Source organism: Peromyscus leucopus, chromosome 22 (assembly GCF_004664715.2).
Source record: "Peromyscus leucopus breed LL Stock chromosome 22, UCI_PerLeu_2.1, whole genome shotgun sequence".
NCBI lineage: Eukaryota > Metazoa > Chordata > Mammalia > Rodentia > Cricetidae > Peromyscus > Peromyscus leucopus.
The window spans coordinates 45,143,668-45,157,409 of NC_051081.1; the positions used below are offsets into that span (position 1 = coordinate 45,143,668).

Below are 13,742 nucleotides of genomic sequence, written 5' to 3' on the forward strand. Positions count from 1 at the left end.
GTAAAGAGGGAGGGATGTCACCGAAGAGGGGGCTGAATACGGCCAGCAGGGAGGGCTCATAGATTCTCATTTCCCAAGTCTGTCGCATCCTTCACAAGGTTCATGACACTCGATCCTTGCAAGAATCTTGCAAAGTTATGATCTTTATTTTATACTTGCAACCCTGGGGATTGGACCCAGGCCCCCCTGCAAGCTAGAGAGGCACTCTGTGGATGAAAAACATGCTCAATTCTCTTAACTATTTTAGAGTTGAAAACAGCATGCATCAGAGGGAGGTGAATGGCCTTCAGTTCTGGAGAAGGTGGCCAGCAGAGCCCTGATAGGTTCCCATGGTTTCCAACCATAGTGCTACTATTCACCAGCAATGCAGATATTTGAACTTTTTTTTTTTTTATGTATAGCCCAGGCTGGCTTCTTCATCTTGCCATGTTCAAGGATGACCTTGAACACCTGATCCTTCTGCCTCCACCTGGGATTACATGCTTGCACCTCGATATGGGGTTTAGATTTTGAGCACTCTAGGCAAATACTCTGCCAACTGATCTACACCCCTTTCAGCCATCGTTTATTTTTAAGGCAGCGTCTCTCTATGTAGCTCTGGCGATCCTGGGACTGGCTGTGTAGAGCAGGCTGTGCTTGAATTCACAGACACACACACACACACACACACACACACACACACACACACACACCGCCTCTGCTTTCTCCGTCCTGGGATTAAAGGCATCTTGAAATGATCTCTCGGGCTGCAGCCATTCCTCAGGATGAAGGACTCTCCATTCTCAGAGTTGCAAGATGGGGCTCGGAGCTCGTCAGCTCCAAGCTGCTCCACTCACAGACAGGGAAATGGTGCAGCCAGAAGTGAATTTCCTACCCCAAGAGTAAAATACTGAGGAACTGAGCTGTGAACCAAGGCCAGTTGCTGTTATTACACGCTGTCTATTACAAGCCTGCCTCCCAGACAGCTCGCAGCAGGATTGTCATGGAGGAAGTTCTAGGGTTTAGATTTAGCTCCCAGCATTGAAACACACACTCTCTTCGCTTTCTCTGTCTTCAGAAAACTTTATATAAAGAAGTCTACTTGCTTTCCTGTCCCTTAAACATTTTTTTTTAAAGATTTATTTATTATGTATACAGAGTTCTGCCTGCATGTACCCCTGCACATCAGAAGAGGGAGCCAGATCTCATTACAGATGGTTGTGAGCCACCATGTGGGTGCTGGGAATTGAACTCAGGACCTCTGGAAGAGCAGCCAGGGCTCTTCAACTCTGAGCCATCTCTCCAGCCCCCCTTAAACATTTTTTAACAGGGGCCAATGACATGGTCGTCTCAGCAAGAACAGGCTCTTACCTTTGAGCGTGATGGCCCGCGTTCCATTCCCAAGACCCACCTGGTAAAAATAATGAGCTGACTCCCTCAGGTTGTCCCTCTGACCCCCATACTTACACTGCAGCATGGCACCCCCTCCCCCATACACATACAAATGAATAAATAAATATGTTTAAGAGATCATAGGTTAGATCTCAACTGTTAAGAGCTCTTGCTTCTTTTCCTGGGGACCTGAGTTCGATTCCCAACACCTGCACAGAGTGGCTCACAACTACCTGGAACTCAGCTCCAGGAGATCTGAATCCTTCTTCTGGCATCTGAGAGTGCACACACACACACACACACACACACAGAGAGAGAGAGAGAGAGAGAGAGAGAGAGAGAGAGAGAGAGAGAGAGAGAGAGAGATAAAAATGAAAATAATCCCTTTAAAAAAAGACTTTAACCCTAAAGGCCTGAAAAATCTCAAGCCTGCTAGAAAGCAGAGGAAAGTCCACGTTACATTGCTGCTCTGCCCACATGCTCCTGCCAATCACCCACTTTTATCCTAGCAGCCCGGGCTGGGTGTGTGTGTGTGTTCCCCAAGTATTCATTGTTCCAGCTCGTCCCCCATGCTTCCACCATAAAAAAGGCTCTGTTACTTCTGGTCAAAGGTTTCAGGATGGATGCCTTGTAGTATGATCCGTCGGTATCAAAAGAGATCAGGTAGCCCTGGTCAGTGGCCTATGAAGAGATTTCCTTTACAAGCCAGAGAACTAATAAACCATTGTAGAAGGCATAGATGTTCCGTGGCGCTCAGACTCCTAGGATCTGTCTCTGTCTTAAAAATAGGCTTCAAAGCTTATATTCACTTGTTCCGAGGCACCCATTTTTAGGTGTCCTAAGGCCTCTTTCGGGGGAACAAAAGCCTGCAAAGTTCTCATTGGGGTCAGGCTTGTAAATTTGTTTTACTTGTCATTTTTTTTAAAGTTATTTGTCCTAGTAACATACAGAGGAAACAAAGGAAAAATCCTATCAATACCAAATGTCTCTGTCTCTGTCTCTCTGTCTCTCTGTCTCTCTGTCTCTCTCTCTCTCTCTCTCTCTCACACACACACATACACACACACACACCTTCCTCTATAACCATGGTTCTCAACCTATGGGTTGCGACCCCTCGAGAGTTGAACAACCCTTTTACAGGGGTCACATGTCAGAGATCTTGCATATCAGATATTTACATTATGATTCATAACAGTAGCAAAGTTACAGTTATGAAGTAGCAGCCAAAAATACTCTTATTGTTGGGGGGGAGTCACCACAGCATGAGGTGTGGTGTATTAAAGGGTCATAGCATTAGGAAGGTTGAGAACCAGTGCTCTATAATCCTCTAACGTATTTTGAAGCAGGGTCTCTCCCTGAACCCAGACCTCAGCAATGACTAAAGTAGATGGCCATGAGCTTCAGGGATCCGTCTGTCTGTCCCCTCTAGTGCCTGCAGTACTTGGGTTATAGACAAGGTCGCCTTTTCATGTAGATGCCAAGGACCTCAACTCAGGCCCTTAGGCTTGCAGCAAGGACTACATAATGAGCCACCTCTCCTCCTCAAATCGGGTTCTTTAACAAGCTTCCAGTGCGCTCATCACCCATCGAGCATGATTTTAAATGTTGAGTGTCCTTGAGGGGATTCGGCACAACAACCATGTCATCATCCACCTGTACTAGTGGGGGGACTCCTCGACCCAGAGCTCATGAGTGTGAGATTCATGAATCATGAGATTCAGTCCCCGGGGGATCAGACTGCAGACCCATCATGTTCTCGGATGCTTCTCTTTGAGAAGATAGTTAGTGGGCAAAGGAGTTACTGGGAAACACTTGCTCATGCCCGGGGTGAGAGGAAGGAAGACAGATTCTGAATGGAGAACCTGAGTGTCCATGTCTGGTGTCTCAGCAGCCTTACCCATCATCTTGCGTTTTCCTCCACAGGTCCAAGGACCAGGTGCATTTCTAGTGGCCCACTTCCACCATCCCCTGTGGCATTCTTGAATTCCTCTATCCTAGCCCACTTCCTTCTCATATCGCTCACTACCTTATCGATGCTATTTCTTGGCTTGTTTCATTTATTTGTATTGATCCTCTCATCGTCTCCTAGATTATAAACTACAAGGAGGTGGGACTTGGGCGCAGTTTGCAATTTTGTCTCTTTTGTTCACTGATCTCTCCCAAGCACTGCAGCACCCAACAAACACATGTGAGCATCTAAGTTAATAACATGAGTTGAAGAGAGAGAGCTGGAGAATTCCGTTGGCAAGGGGGCTCCAGGTGTAGCTCCATAGAGTGCTTGCCTAGCACGCACAAAGTCCTGGATGTATTGGCTCACTTCTGTAATCCGGTCCCCTGGAGACAGAGGCCAGCGGATCACGACCACCCTCAGATTTGTACTGAGATGGAGGCCAGCCTAGGTTAAAGAGACCAGAGCACTGGGCTGGGCGTGAGAACTCAATGCTGGTCTTGTGTCCTGCATTGGTCCAGGGATGCCCCACCTGCGTCCTGTGAAAGGAAGTGATTGAGAGATTGAACACCCCCATCTAAGCACTGACCGAATCTACCCTAGCTGGTGAAGTTTCTCATTTTCAGTATCGCAGTGTCGTGGTATTCAGACAACGGCTTCAATTCTTCCCTCACCACAGTTTTGTACAGATAACTGCAGAGTTCAAACAGAAACACTGTCCTTCGGCTAGGTGTGGAAAGGGGAATGTGTTTTAAGCCAAGCGTTAATATTTTTAGTGCGTTTTTATTTAAGTTTATTTTTAAGTGTGTGTGTGTGTGTGTGTGTGTGTGTCTGTGTGTGTGTGTGTGTGTCTGTGTGTGTGTGTGTGTGTATGAGAGTGTGAGAGGCAATGTGAGAGTTCAGAGATGTCGGATCCCCCTGCAGCTGTAGGTACAGGCAGGATGGTCACCTGCGACATGGATGCTGGGAACTGAACTCAGGTCCTCTAGAAGAGCAACAGATGTTCTAACCACTGAGCAAACTCCTCAGCCCTGGTGTGTATTTATGATACACCGAATGCAGAAATAAGATTTTTTTTTTCTTTTTGTAATTGCTATGTGATGCAAAGAAAAGAACATCAAGCTTTAGAGGCAGGAATAGGCCCTAGAGACGTAGACATAAGAGAGCACAGAGCACGGGCCTTATGGATGAGCGTTGCAGCAGTCAGGGGGGCCTCTGTTCTCCTATTTCTTTTTACATACTAGAGCTCTGGCTCACCTGTCACTCAGACCCCCTTTTGGGGGGACACAAGCAGAGCAATTCACGTGACTGAGGTGTGCTTCAAGGCTCTTAGGTGTCAAATCAATCTGAGGTCATTTAACTTTCGTTTGGCTCCTGGAAGATCCAGATGAGGTCTTGAAGTTGTGACTTGGAGGGGCCTGTAAGACGCAATGGACAACAGATCTGTCGAACAGGACCATCGGAAAGGGTTGCTAGTTTCTAGTCTGGGAGTGGGAACTATGATAAAGGGCATTTTGCCCAATTTTCAACCTCGTCAGACCGTGAGAGAAAAGCTAGGCAGGACCACCAACCCCACAGCCAACTGCTAAAACAGCATGTGTAGCTGTCACCCAGAATAAAGGACCTCCACGGCCAGCCTCGTACCTGTCTGGCAGGACTTGGGAACCACCTGCACACTTAGAGAGTTCTCATCTTTGTCCCTGACACCGTAACCACAGAAGCCAAGCTGTCTGACCCTTGGGGCTCCCTCCATTTTTCTGGAAAGCAAGACTTTTTTTTTTTTAACTTGAAGTTAAAAACCTGTGATGAAGGAAACCTTAGGGAAATCCTGGGGGTGACATAACCTGTTACCCCCAGAGAAACAGGTTCAGAGAGGTGGACTGCCTCACACCACCCCCTTCAAAGACTTTCAGAAACTTCAGTGACAGGGAGCTGAGTGGAGCCTCTTCCAGCCCTTTGGTTCCAGCTGGTCTCGAGGGTCTGTAGCTCAGTTTCCCTTGAAACACCCCCAAATACCACCCAGTGAGTCTCGTGGGGCCATTAGACACCTTTCCTTCCCTCCCCTTGGCCTTCGGCACTGTGGGACCCAGGGCCATAGGGTAGTTGGGTGAATCTGACTGAGATGATTGAAGGTGAGTGGTTAACCTCCATCTGTTTATTTCACCAGGGCCTAACCAGGAATCTTGCACTGGTCCTAAAGTTATTTCTTTTGGATAGGGTATCACTCCGCAGCCTTGGGGCTCACAAGGTGGCTGGGCTCAGAGGATTAGATGCTACTCTTCTTGCCTCTGCAGGGACCAACCACGCTACCACACCCAGCTCCTCCTGAGGAAACTTTAAGTTCCTCTAGGAGAAAACGGGAGTCTCTATTTAAAATGTAAAATCGACTATCAACGGGTTACGTATTTATGTAAAGCGCAGGCAAGTTAGTAACTTGCCAGTTTTACTTTTTATATTGAGTTGGTATCTACAGCTCACCTAAAACGGTTTGAGAGTCAATGTACATTTAAGTTCTTTGATAACTGGACGTGATTGGCACACGCCGATAATCCCAGCATTTGGGAGATAAAGGCCAGAGATCAGTCCATTCAAGCTCATCCTCAGCTACATGGGCCAGAAGATTCTGAAGAGCCCTCAAAAAAACAGAGGGGCTGTAGAGATGGTGCAGAGGACCTGTGTTTGGTTCTTAGCCATTACCTCTCCAGATCCAGGGGATGACATTGTGGGGACTCAATACACAAAGATAAAATAACTTTCAAATGCTTTAACATCTATTGATTATTATCCCACAGATTAGAACCGGTTATTTTAGTATTAAATATTTTTAACAACTGGTTCCTAATTTGTAGAATCCACAAACCCATTTCCTTCTCTTGAGTGGCAACAGTACCCTCCCCTCCAACCAGGATTCCACAATGTAAAACGGCCCAGTAAGGATGGACTATTTGCTATTCAAAGGGAGGGAGTCTGAGGTCTACCTAGGAAGGAAAACATGGTCTTGCATCATTTAATTGCTATTTATTTTCATAAACATGAGGTATTTCAAAGTGCTATAAGGTGCAGCACTAAATATATACATTTTGAAGAAAATTAAAACACAGAACTTTGCCATTTTACCCAGTTCTATGCACCAAACATGAACAAATACAGTAACAAGGAAGAAACAGGCTAGGAAAAAAAAGGAATATATATATAGTAAAATTTCTTTACAAAAGTTTCTTAGTTCAAAAAAGTGATAAAGTAATATCTACTCAAAACTTTCACAACTCATTTTCATACGAAAATATAAGTATCAAATTTAGTTATGTATCAGCATCATATTAAAGTATACAGGCCGTGTAGGAATTAGTACAGTACATAACAGATTAACAATATATTTGTATACAAAACATGCTCCTCAAACATTGAGGTATTCTTACAGTACTTAGGTGTGAGCTTCCAGTCTAATACTGGCCTCAAGAGCCACCTCTCATTACCCAGGACGTATACAAAAGGCGGGTGTATCAATGGTATTTACACAAGTGTTCCCGGGGGGCATCCAATGACAAACCCCCCTTCTGTGGCATCTGATGGAACTTAAGCACCATTGTAAAAAGAAGGAATGACTCTGTTTGGAAACTTGGACCGGAACAAGGTGACTGTGACTTCACAGCCTCCTGAAGCTCCCAACTGTCCCGGAACTTCCACGGCTGGCTGTCACCAGGTGATGTGGAGGAGGAAAACAAGCCACCCAGCATCCCATAACTCAGTTTTTTTGTCTTTTGTTTTTTTTTTTTTCCCAAGGTCATGGCAGAACCCCGCGTCCTGCCCCCTACCCAGATCCAGACTCGACAGGGGACCGATTTGAAAGTAAACCAACATTCTTAATGTCAACACAATGTTTGTTTAAAAAAAAAAAAAATCAAAATGTGCAAAGTGGCAGTTGACTGTCCGTGTGAGAAACGTTTAGCAAGTCCGAGCATGTTCGATCTTCTTTAGCAACTGCTGCTGCCTGGCCTGCAGTTTCTCCTTCTCCAGCAGGAGCTGGTGCTCGTTGGCCTGCAGGGCGTGGACGTATTCGGTGGCCTTTTTCAAGATGACCACCTTGGCCGCCTTCTCGTTCTTCACCAGCTCAGGCACATGGTCCCTGAGCGTCAGGAAGCTGGAGCGCAGGTCGTTGCGGCGCTGGCGTTCGAGGATGTTGTGGTTGCGGCGACGCTCGCTGTCCTCCGAGTCTGAGTTTCGGGGGCTCAAGCTCTTAGCCTTGGCTGGGACGACGTTCTTGAGGGGGCGCGGGGAAGCCTCGCTCTTGAGTTTCTTCTGCGGCGGTGCATCCTCGCTCTCCACGTAGGGGGAGGGCGCGGCGTAGTTGTGCTGCTGATGGATGGGGACGCAGCGCTTGAGGATCAGCTCGCCGGGCTGGGCCCGCCCCACACCCAGAGCTGAGGTCTTGGGGCGCACGGTAATGGTGAAGGTGGTGATAGCCTTGTTGTTAGAGGAGGAGCGTCTCTTCTCCACGGTGACCACATCTATCTCCTCCTCTTCGTCTTCCTCCTCGTCGTCTTCATCATCTTTGAGGGGGAAAACATATTTTCAGGTAAAACATTATGAAATTAACAGACACATACATTATATAGGTCTAGCGGCAGGGCCCAGATAGGGTTTGCATTTGAAACAGACTGATCACAATTCAGACAAGATGTACGTATGTACACACGTACACACACACACACTCCTACCCCAGGCTTCTATTTTCAATGTCCAAGGAAGACTTTATTTAGCAAGTGAGGAGGGCCCAGCAAAGCACTCGCCTACTAGCCTGGAAGGGACACCTTCATCAACCCCCAGTTAGATCCCTGGTCTCAAAACTAAGACCAAAAAACTTTTGAGCAGGTAGCAGAAACTCTAGCTTGAACCCTAGCTGGAGTCACAAGGAACAATGGGGCAGTAGGATTCTGGAATAGGTTACTTAACCTCCCCCACCTCATCCTCAGTTTCCTTAGCCATTCAATGGGGGCAACACCACAGCGTTTGAGTTTGGCAGACAATATGTAGACTTGGCGACAGATGCTCCGTAATAGGAGCTTTTAGCATAATCACCAGCCAGTCTGCCCCATGGATTTATTTATACACACTTCCACAGCCATCCTTCAGACTGGAGGCTCCTCATTTGGTAAAAACACATGGCTGGGTTTGATTTTCCCATCCTCAGAAACTCGAGGAACAATTCCATTCACTACGACTAACAACCTTGTCTTTCTGCGCGCACACACGGGTTCTACACAGTAAGCAGTTTTTCATCTCCGCAGCAAAGATCAAGTCTCAATTATAAAAGCTCTAATCCACAGTAGCAACACATCCCCAACCAGAGCTGTGCAACAACAACAAAAAAATCCTATGTGTTTTCTGACTTCCTCGTTGACTGCCATGCTAAGAGAGAAAATGATGGTTTTTTTTTAAAAAACAAAACAAAAAAACAAAATGCAAGCATGAAAATCAAAACACATCTTCTGCTTGATCTAGCAAGGACCGGAAAGCGGAACAATTGTGTGAGGTTTCTTCTGAAGCTGAAACTGTTAGGCTGTTCCAGTCTGTGGGTCCCTTTAAGCCATGTTTTGGTTTTCAGCCAAGAAGACAGCTGTTGGAAGGAAGTGCTTCCTCACCGAAGGCTGTCAAGGCACAGACATTAAAGGGACAGAGCCCTTTCAAAGTGCAGGCTTATCACCGAGTTTCCTCCCAGGAGCCTCAGAACGATCCCTCCTCAGCCCAGAAGGAAATTGAGACTTTTTTTTTTTTAATTGTGGAAACACTGGCTTTTCAAGGTCTAAAAGGAGGGTTAGCTACAGCTCCAAGGACAAGGGCACACAGGATTTAGGTAAAATGTTGTAGGTACTTCCACAGCCCCAAGGGGAAAAATAAAAAAAAAAGCTTCTCTCCCCCCCCCTCCCTTCCCTTCCGAATGAGACCCATATAAATGAACACAAAAGAACTCAATGAATGCTTCCAGGTTGTGTGCATTCCTAAGGAGGGGCTGAGGAAAGGACCCCGCCCTCACCTTCAAGGGCACTGGGTTACGGAACACAACCCAACTCCATTAGGTCAGAAATTCCAACTACAACACACCACTGGTCCAGCCCCTCACTCAACACGGGAAAAGAGGTTCCCTGAAAGTGTACACAACCACGCATGCACTTGCTGCCAGCTGCTGAACTGGAGGGAGGGGGTGCCCCCACCCCACCCCCAGTCTTTCTGATCCCCTGCCTGAGTTGCGTCAGGCACAACGCCGCCTGCTGGCCACGCACCAAGCGCAAATAGCCCACCACCCACGGAGGGCCCACAGTCCTTGAAGGGGGGTGGGAAGCGACGACGGGGGGGACGGGACGGCGCTGGAATGGGAGCCAGGCATTCTCCCTAACTTTTGGAAGCCTGAGTGGGATTGTGCACAGCCCTCGTCTTTTGGGGAGTCTTTCCCATTCCCAGACCTGGTGGCCTAGAGGAACCTTTCCAACGCACTAACAGGTTTCAGCCTAGGTAGCTTTCCGACCTCACACCCTAGGGGCAAGGATTCCCGAAGAAGAAGAGGACAGATCAAATTTAAAGGAGGGTGTAAGCTGGTGTTTCCAGCCTCCACCTGGGTAAAGGTGAGCAGAACAGGACCACCGGCACGAAGCTACTATAACAAAGGGACCGCAGCCCCCCCCACCCCACTCCAGGATCCCAAGGAGGCAAGGACCCCCCCCGAACCAAGCTTTACCTGAGTCGCTCAAGGTGTCCTCTCCGGAGGTACTGAGGGCCTTGTGCTCGCCACTGTTGGCAGGACGGCCGCCTGCACGGGCAGGAGCGGCCACCGGGGCAGCAGCCGGAGCAGACACAGTAGTGACCACAGCGCTGGCCGCAGGGGCACTGATGGGGGCGGCGGACACCGGCGCCGGCTCACGCTTGTTCACCGGGAAGGGGAAGACCACGGCGGGGTCCACGCACTCGGCAGCCGGGTGGGAGAGGTCGGCGGGCAGGGTGGCCCCGGTGCGGCCAACACTCGCCGTTCCGCTAAGGGCACGGCCCCCGGGGTTGCTGGTACCCACTCCCGGAGCCGGGCAGGCTGTGCCGGCGCCCGGGGGCCCGTGGCCGTGCTGCAGCTTCTCGTTGACCGCGCGCTCCAGCTTCTCGCGGGCGGAGAAGCCGCTCCACATACAGTCCTGGAGGATGACCGGGTTAGGGGTGAGGCCACCCAGTCCCCCCAGACCGAACGCATCCTCCTCTGCCGGGTTGCCCCACAGGTCGGCCTCCGGCAGCAGCATCTCAGTGGCCCAATTCGAGGGCTCGGGGCTGTGCTCTGGGAAGGCGCGGCTGGGCGACAACGGGGGCGTGGGCAGCAGCTCAAACTTCTTCCAGATGTCCTCCCCCGGTGGGGTCGAGTCGGGACCGCCGAAGTAGAAGTCATCTTCGTCCGGATAGAAGCAGGGCTGCAGCGAGTCAAACTCGAGGTCTGGGTTCTTGCAGATCATCCCCGGCATGGTGGACGCGGTGCAGCTGGGCATCTGTTCGCCTCCCGGCCGGCCTCCCGACTAACCACTTTCCTCTCCGCTCTTTTTAAATGTGGGGGAGTGCTTCCTTCCCGTGGGGGAGGTGGGGGGGGGCAACAAGAGTCGCGCCAACCTCCAACACTACAACCAACAGATAAACCAAGAGAGAATGAGCCAGAGGGGGTGGATCGGTGGGGACAGGCAGTGGGCGCCCCCAATCTCGCCTACGAGCTTCCCAGCCTTTCCCACTGCTCGGGAAGGTGGAGGAAGTGGAGCCTCTCCTCCACTCCTTTTGTGTACAAGCTGTCTAAGACTGTGGGTGGGAGGGGGCTTGCAGATGCAGGGGCGGGTGGGTGGTGTGGCTCTGCCTGCAACTTTGGAAACTGCCGTTTCATTCACACAAGGCACTGCCTGGGGGAGGGGGCTGTTCCTAGCTGCAGATCCTAGCTCCCACTAGCACGACAGCCCCTCTTGCACCAGGGTAGGTAGGACCCAACTGCTCAAAGGGAAGTCCAGCTACCGGGTACGAGACTGGACTACCTTCCATTTTGCAGAAATGAGACGTCGGCAGCGCAAACGCTAACGGGGTTCGGGAAACTTTATTAATTATTAAGGGCCTTTCTCCAAACAGACTAACAACAGGCACTTATATACCAAGCGCCTTCCACCCAGCGCCTCAATTTTTGTCTGATACCCTTGGTGGTCATCGTCTGCCTATAGCTTATTTTGACGCTTTGCAATGCTTTCCCTTCGGAACCCCCAGCCTCTTCCACCGAAAACAGGCTGAACCCCATTCCTAGGAATGGTGCAGGGGCGCCGGCGCGATGAGGGTCGCCGGAGAGAATCGCGTCCCCTAAGCTGGAGCAGCCGTGACCTACATTATCACTCGGGCACCCTAGCTTCGCCTAACCCCCTTTCCTTCCTTCCCGCGGCACCTTTTGGAGAACCCCAGCTTGGGGTGTGGACGCACCGGCTCCCAGTCAGCTCACACTTAGACAAATCTTGTAGAGCCTGGCGAATTTCTTTTCGCTAAAGCTATTTCTCTTCCCCGGGCCAGGGCTGTAAAAAGGATTAGGGCGGGTCTCTTCCAGCCAGGGTGCCCTCGGTTGCTGAATTGGCTTTTCAGGGAAAACCCCCAGATGGTTTTGTTTCGGAAGCAGACACGGTGTAACCCCCCCGAAAAAAAAAAGCAAAAAACAAACAAAAAAACAAAAACCCGGCATATTTGGGTGCCGGGTGCAGAGCCCGGCTCCGGGGCTTGCTTAGCCGCAGCGCTCCGCCGTTCCCCGGGCGCTCGGGGTTTTACAAGTACCGCTCCTTACCTCCTGCAGACTGCCGGGGATCCGGAGGCGACTCGGCGCTGGGGTCTCCGGGTGGGCTGAGGGGGCGGCGGCGGGAGGGGGCTGTCCTCGGGCGGCTGCGGTGTGTGTGCGCGCGTCCGCCTGGCTAGCGCTCGTTCAGCTCCAACCCAGTTCCCAGGAGCCCCCCGCATCCACCCAGCGCGTCCAGACAGATGACTGTCACTGGCTGCGCTTTGAAGCTCGAGGGATATTATTAACTGAAAAAAATCTGACACACCCGGGGGGCGGGGAGAGAAGGGGGCTGTGGCGCAGACGAGGGGGAGGGAGAAAGGCAGAGGCAAGCGCCTTTACCCCGCCCTCTTGATTTCCATAAAAATCAGGGGAGGCGCCAAAGCCTTTCGCGCCAAAAGCCATTTGCTTTTTTTTTTTTTTTTTCCTTTTTGCAGACTGCAGGCTGCAAAGCTGGGAAACCCGGGGCGTGCTCCTCCCGCCCTTTTGGACCCCCGGGCTTGCACCCGACGCACTCAGCGAACCAGCTGCGCGCCGAGCGGTGTTGCGCAGCACCCACCCCCATGGGCCTGGGCATTTCTTGGTTTTAAAAACAACAACAACAACAAAAAACCCTAGAGGGTCCCTGGGTGTGTAGTGGGAGGGGGAAGAGAGGTTTCTAGCCCGGTCCCTACTTGCATTGCCTTTTGTGTGTGTGTGTGTGTGTGTGTGTGTGTGTGTGTGTGTGTGTGTGTGTGCAAGCTGAGCTCCAGGCCAAAGTGGAACAAGGCCTGGCAGAGGGGGCTGTTCGTGTGTGATCTCGGAAGAAGGCGACGGGAGTGCAAAATGGGAGGCCGAGGACGCGCCCACGTAGGAACGAGACCGCAGGAGGTTTCTAGTTTCAAATTGAAAGGAAGGGGCGCCCCCCTTGTTTGAAAATAAATAAGTGCGGGCTACGAGGGTGGCGCCGCATCGCTTTCTTCGGCCGAAGGCGACACCTCGCGGAGACGGAGCAGAAAGCGGAGCCACACGGCCCGGCCTCCGAGTGGGGCCACCCCCGCGAGACAGTTACCAGATCCTCGCTCCCGCGGGAGGGCTTGTGAAACGCGGGGAGCCGCGTCCGCTGAAGTCGTCCCCCACCTTTCCCAATCAGCCTTTCCGAAGTCAGGGCTGGTCGAAACTCCGGACCGCTGGACTCGGTGTAAATAGAAGGAACTGCAGTGTGGCTCAGGAAGCCTTGGGTTCGTATTGACGGTGGCATCAAGGAAAGCCACCGTCAACTTGGCTTCTTTTGTGTCCCGGCTGCCTCACTTACGAAGTGGCGTTAACAGAAAGAGCGTGACATCTTATTAAGACCCAGAGCAGGGTGTATGTGTTTTTCATTCGCCCCGTGGGGGAACATTTCCCTCCCTCCCATCCCACAGCGCTCACTTCCGTTCGGGCAAACATTCTTAAGGGGGTATTTGTTTCCGAAATGATGGGGTTAAAAAATAACCGCTCCTGTCCCCCAAAACTTGACAGTTAGGACCCAGATCTCCTGTGGAGTCCCTTTCACTCCCACATTCCCAGTGGGATGGTATTGGCCCTCAAAAACACGTTCCCTTAAGCTTGTTTGTGGGTAAGCGTCTCCAT

General features: G+C 50.7%; 1 protein-coding gene across 2 annotated transcripts; it reads right to left on the reverse strand.

The window, feature by feature from the left end:
* Positions 1–6,322: 6,322 nt before the first annotated feature.
* Positions 6,323–12,368, reverse strand: Mycn (MYCN proto-oncogene, bHLH transcription factor). Of its 2 annotated transcripts, none has more exons than XM_028867608.2 (3): positions 12,144–12,368; positions 10,053–10,962; positions 6,323–7,869 (listed from the first exon to the last, which is right to left on the reverse strand). In XM_028867608.2, exons 2-3 carry the CDS (start codon positions 10,834–10,836, stop codon positions 7,265–7,267), a joined length of 1,389 nt encoding a protein of 462 aa, XP_028723441.1. In that variant the 5' UTR covers positions 10,837–10,962; positions 12,144–12,368; the 3' UTR covers positions 6,323–7,264. The 2 variants fall into 2 exon arrangements, with proteins under 2 accessions (XP_028723441.1, XP_028723442.1); XM_028867609.2 differs by lacking the exon at positions 10,053–10,962 and having other exon boundaries at positions 12,144–12,200; positions 12,232–12,367.
* Positions 12,369–13,742: the final 1,374 nt, after the last annotated feature.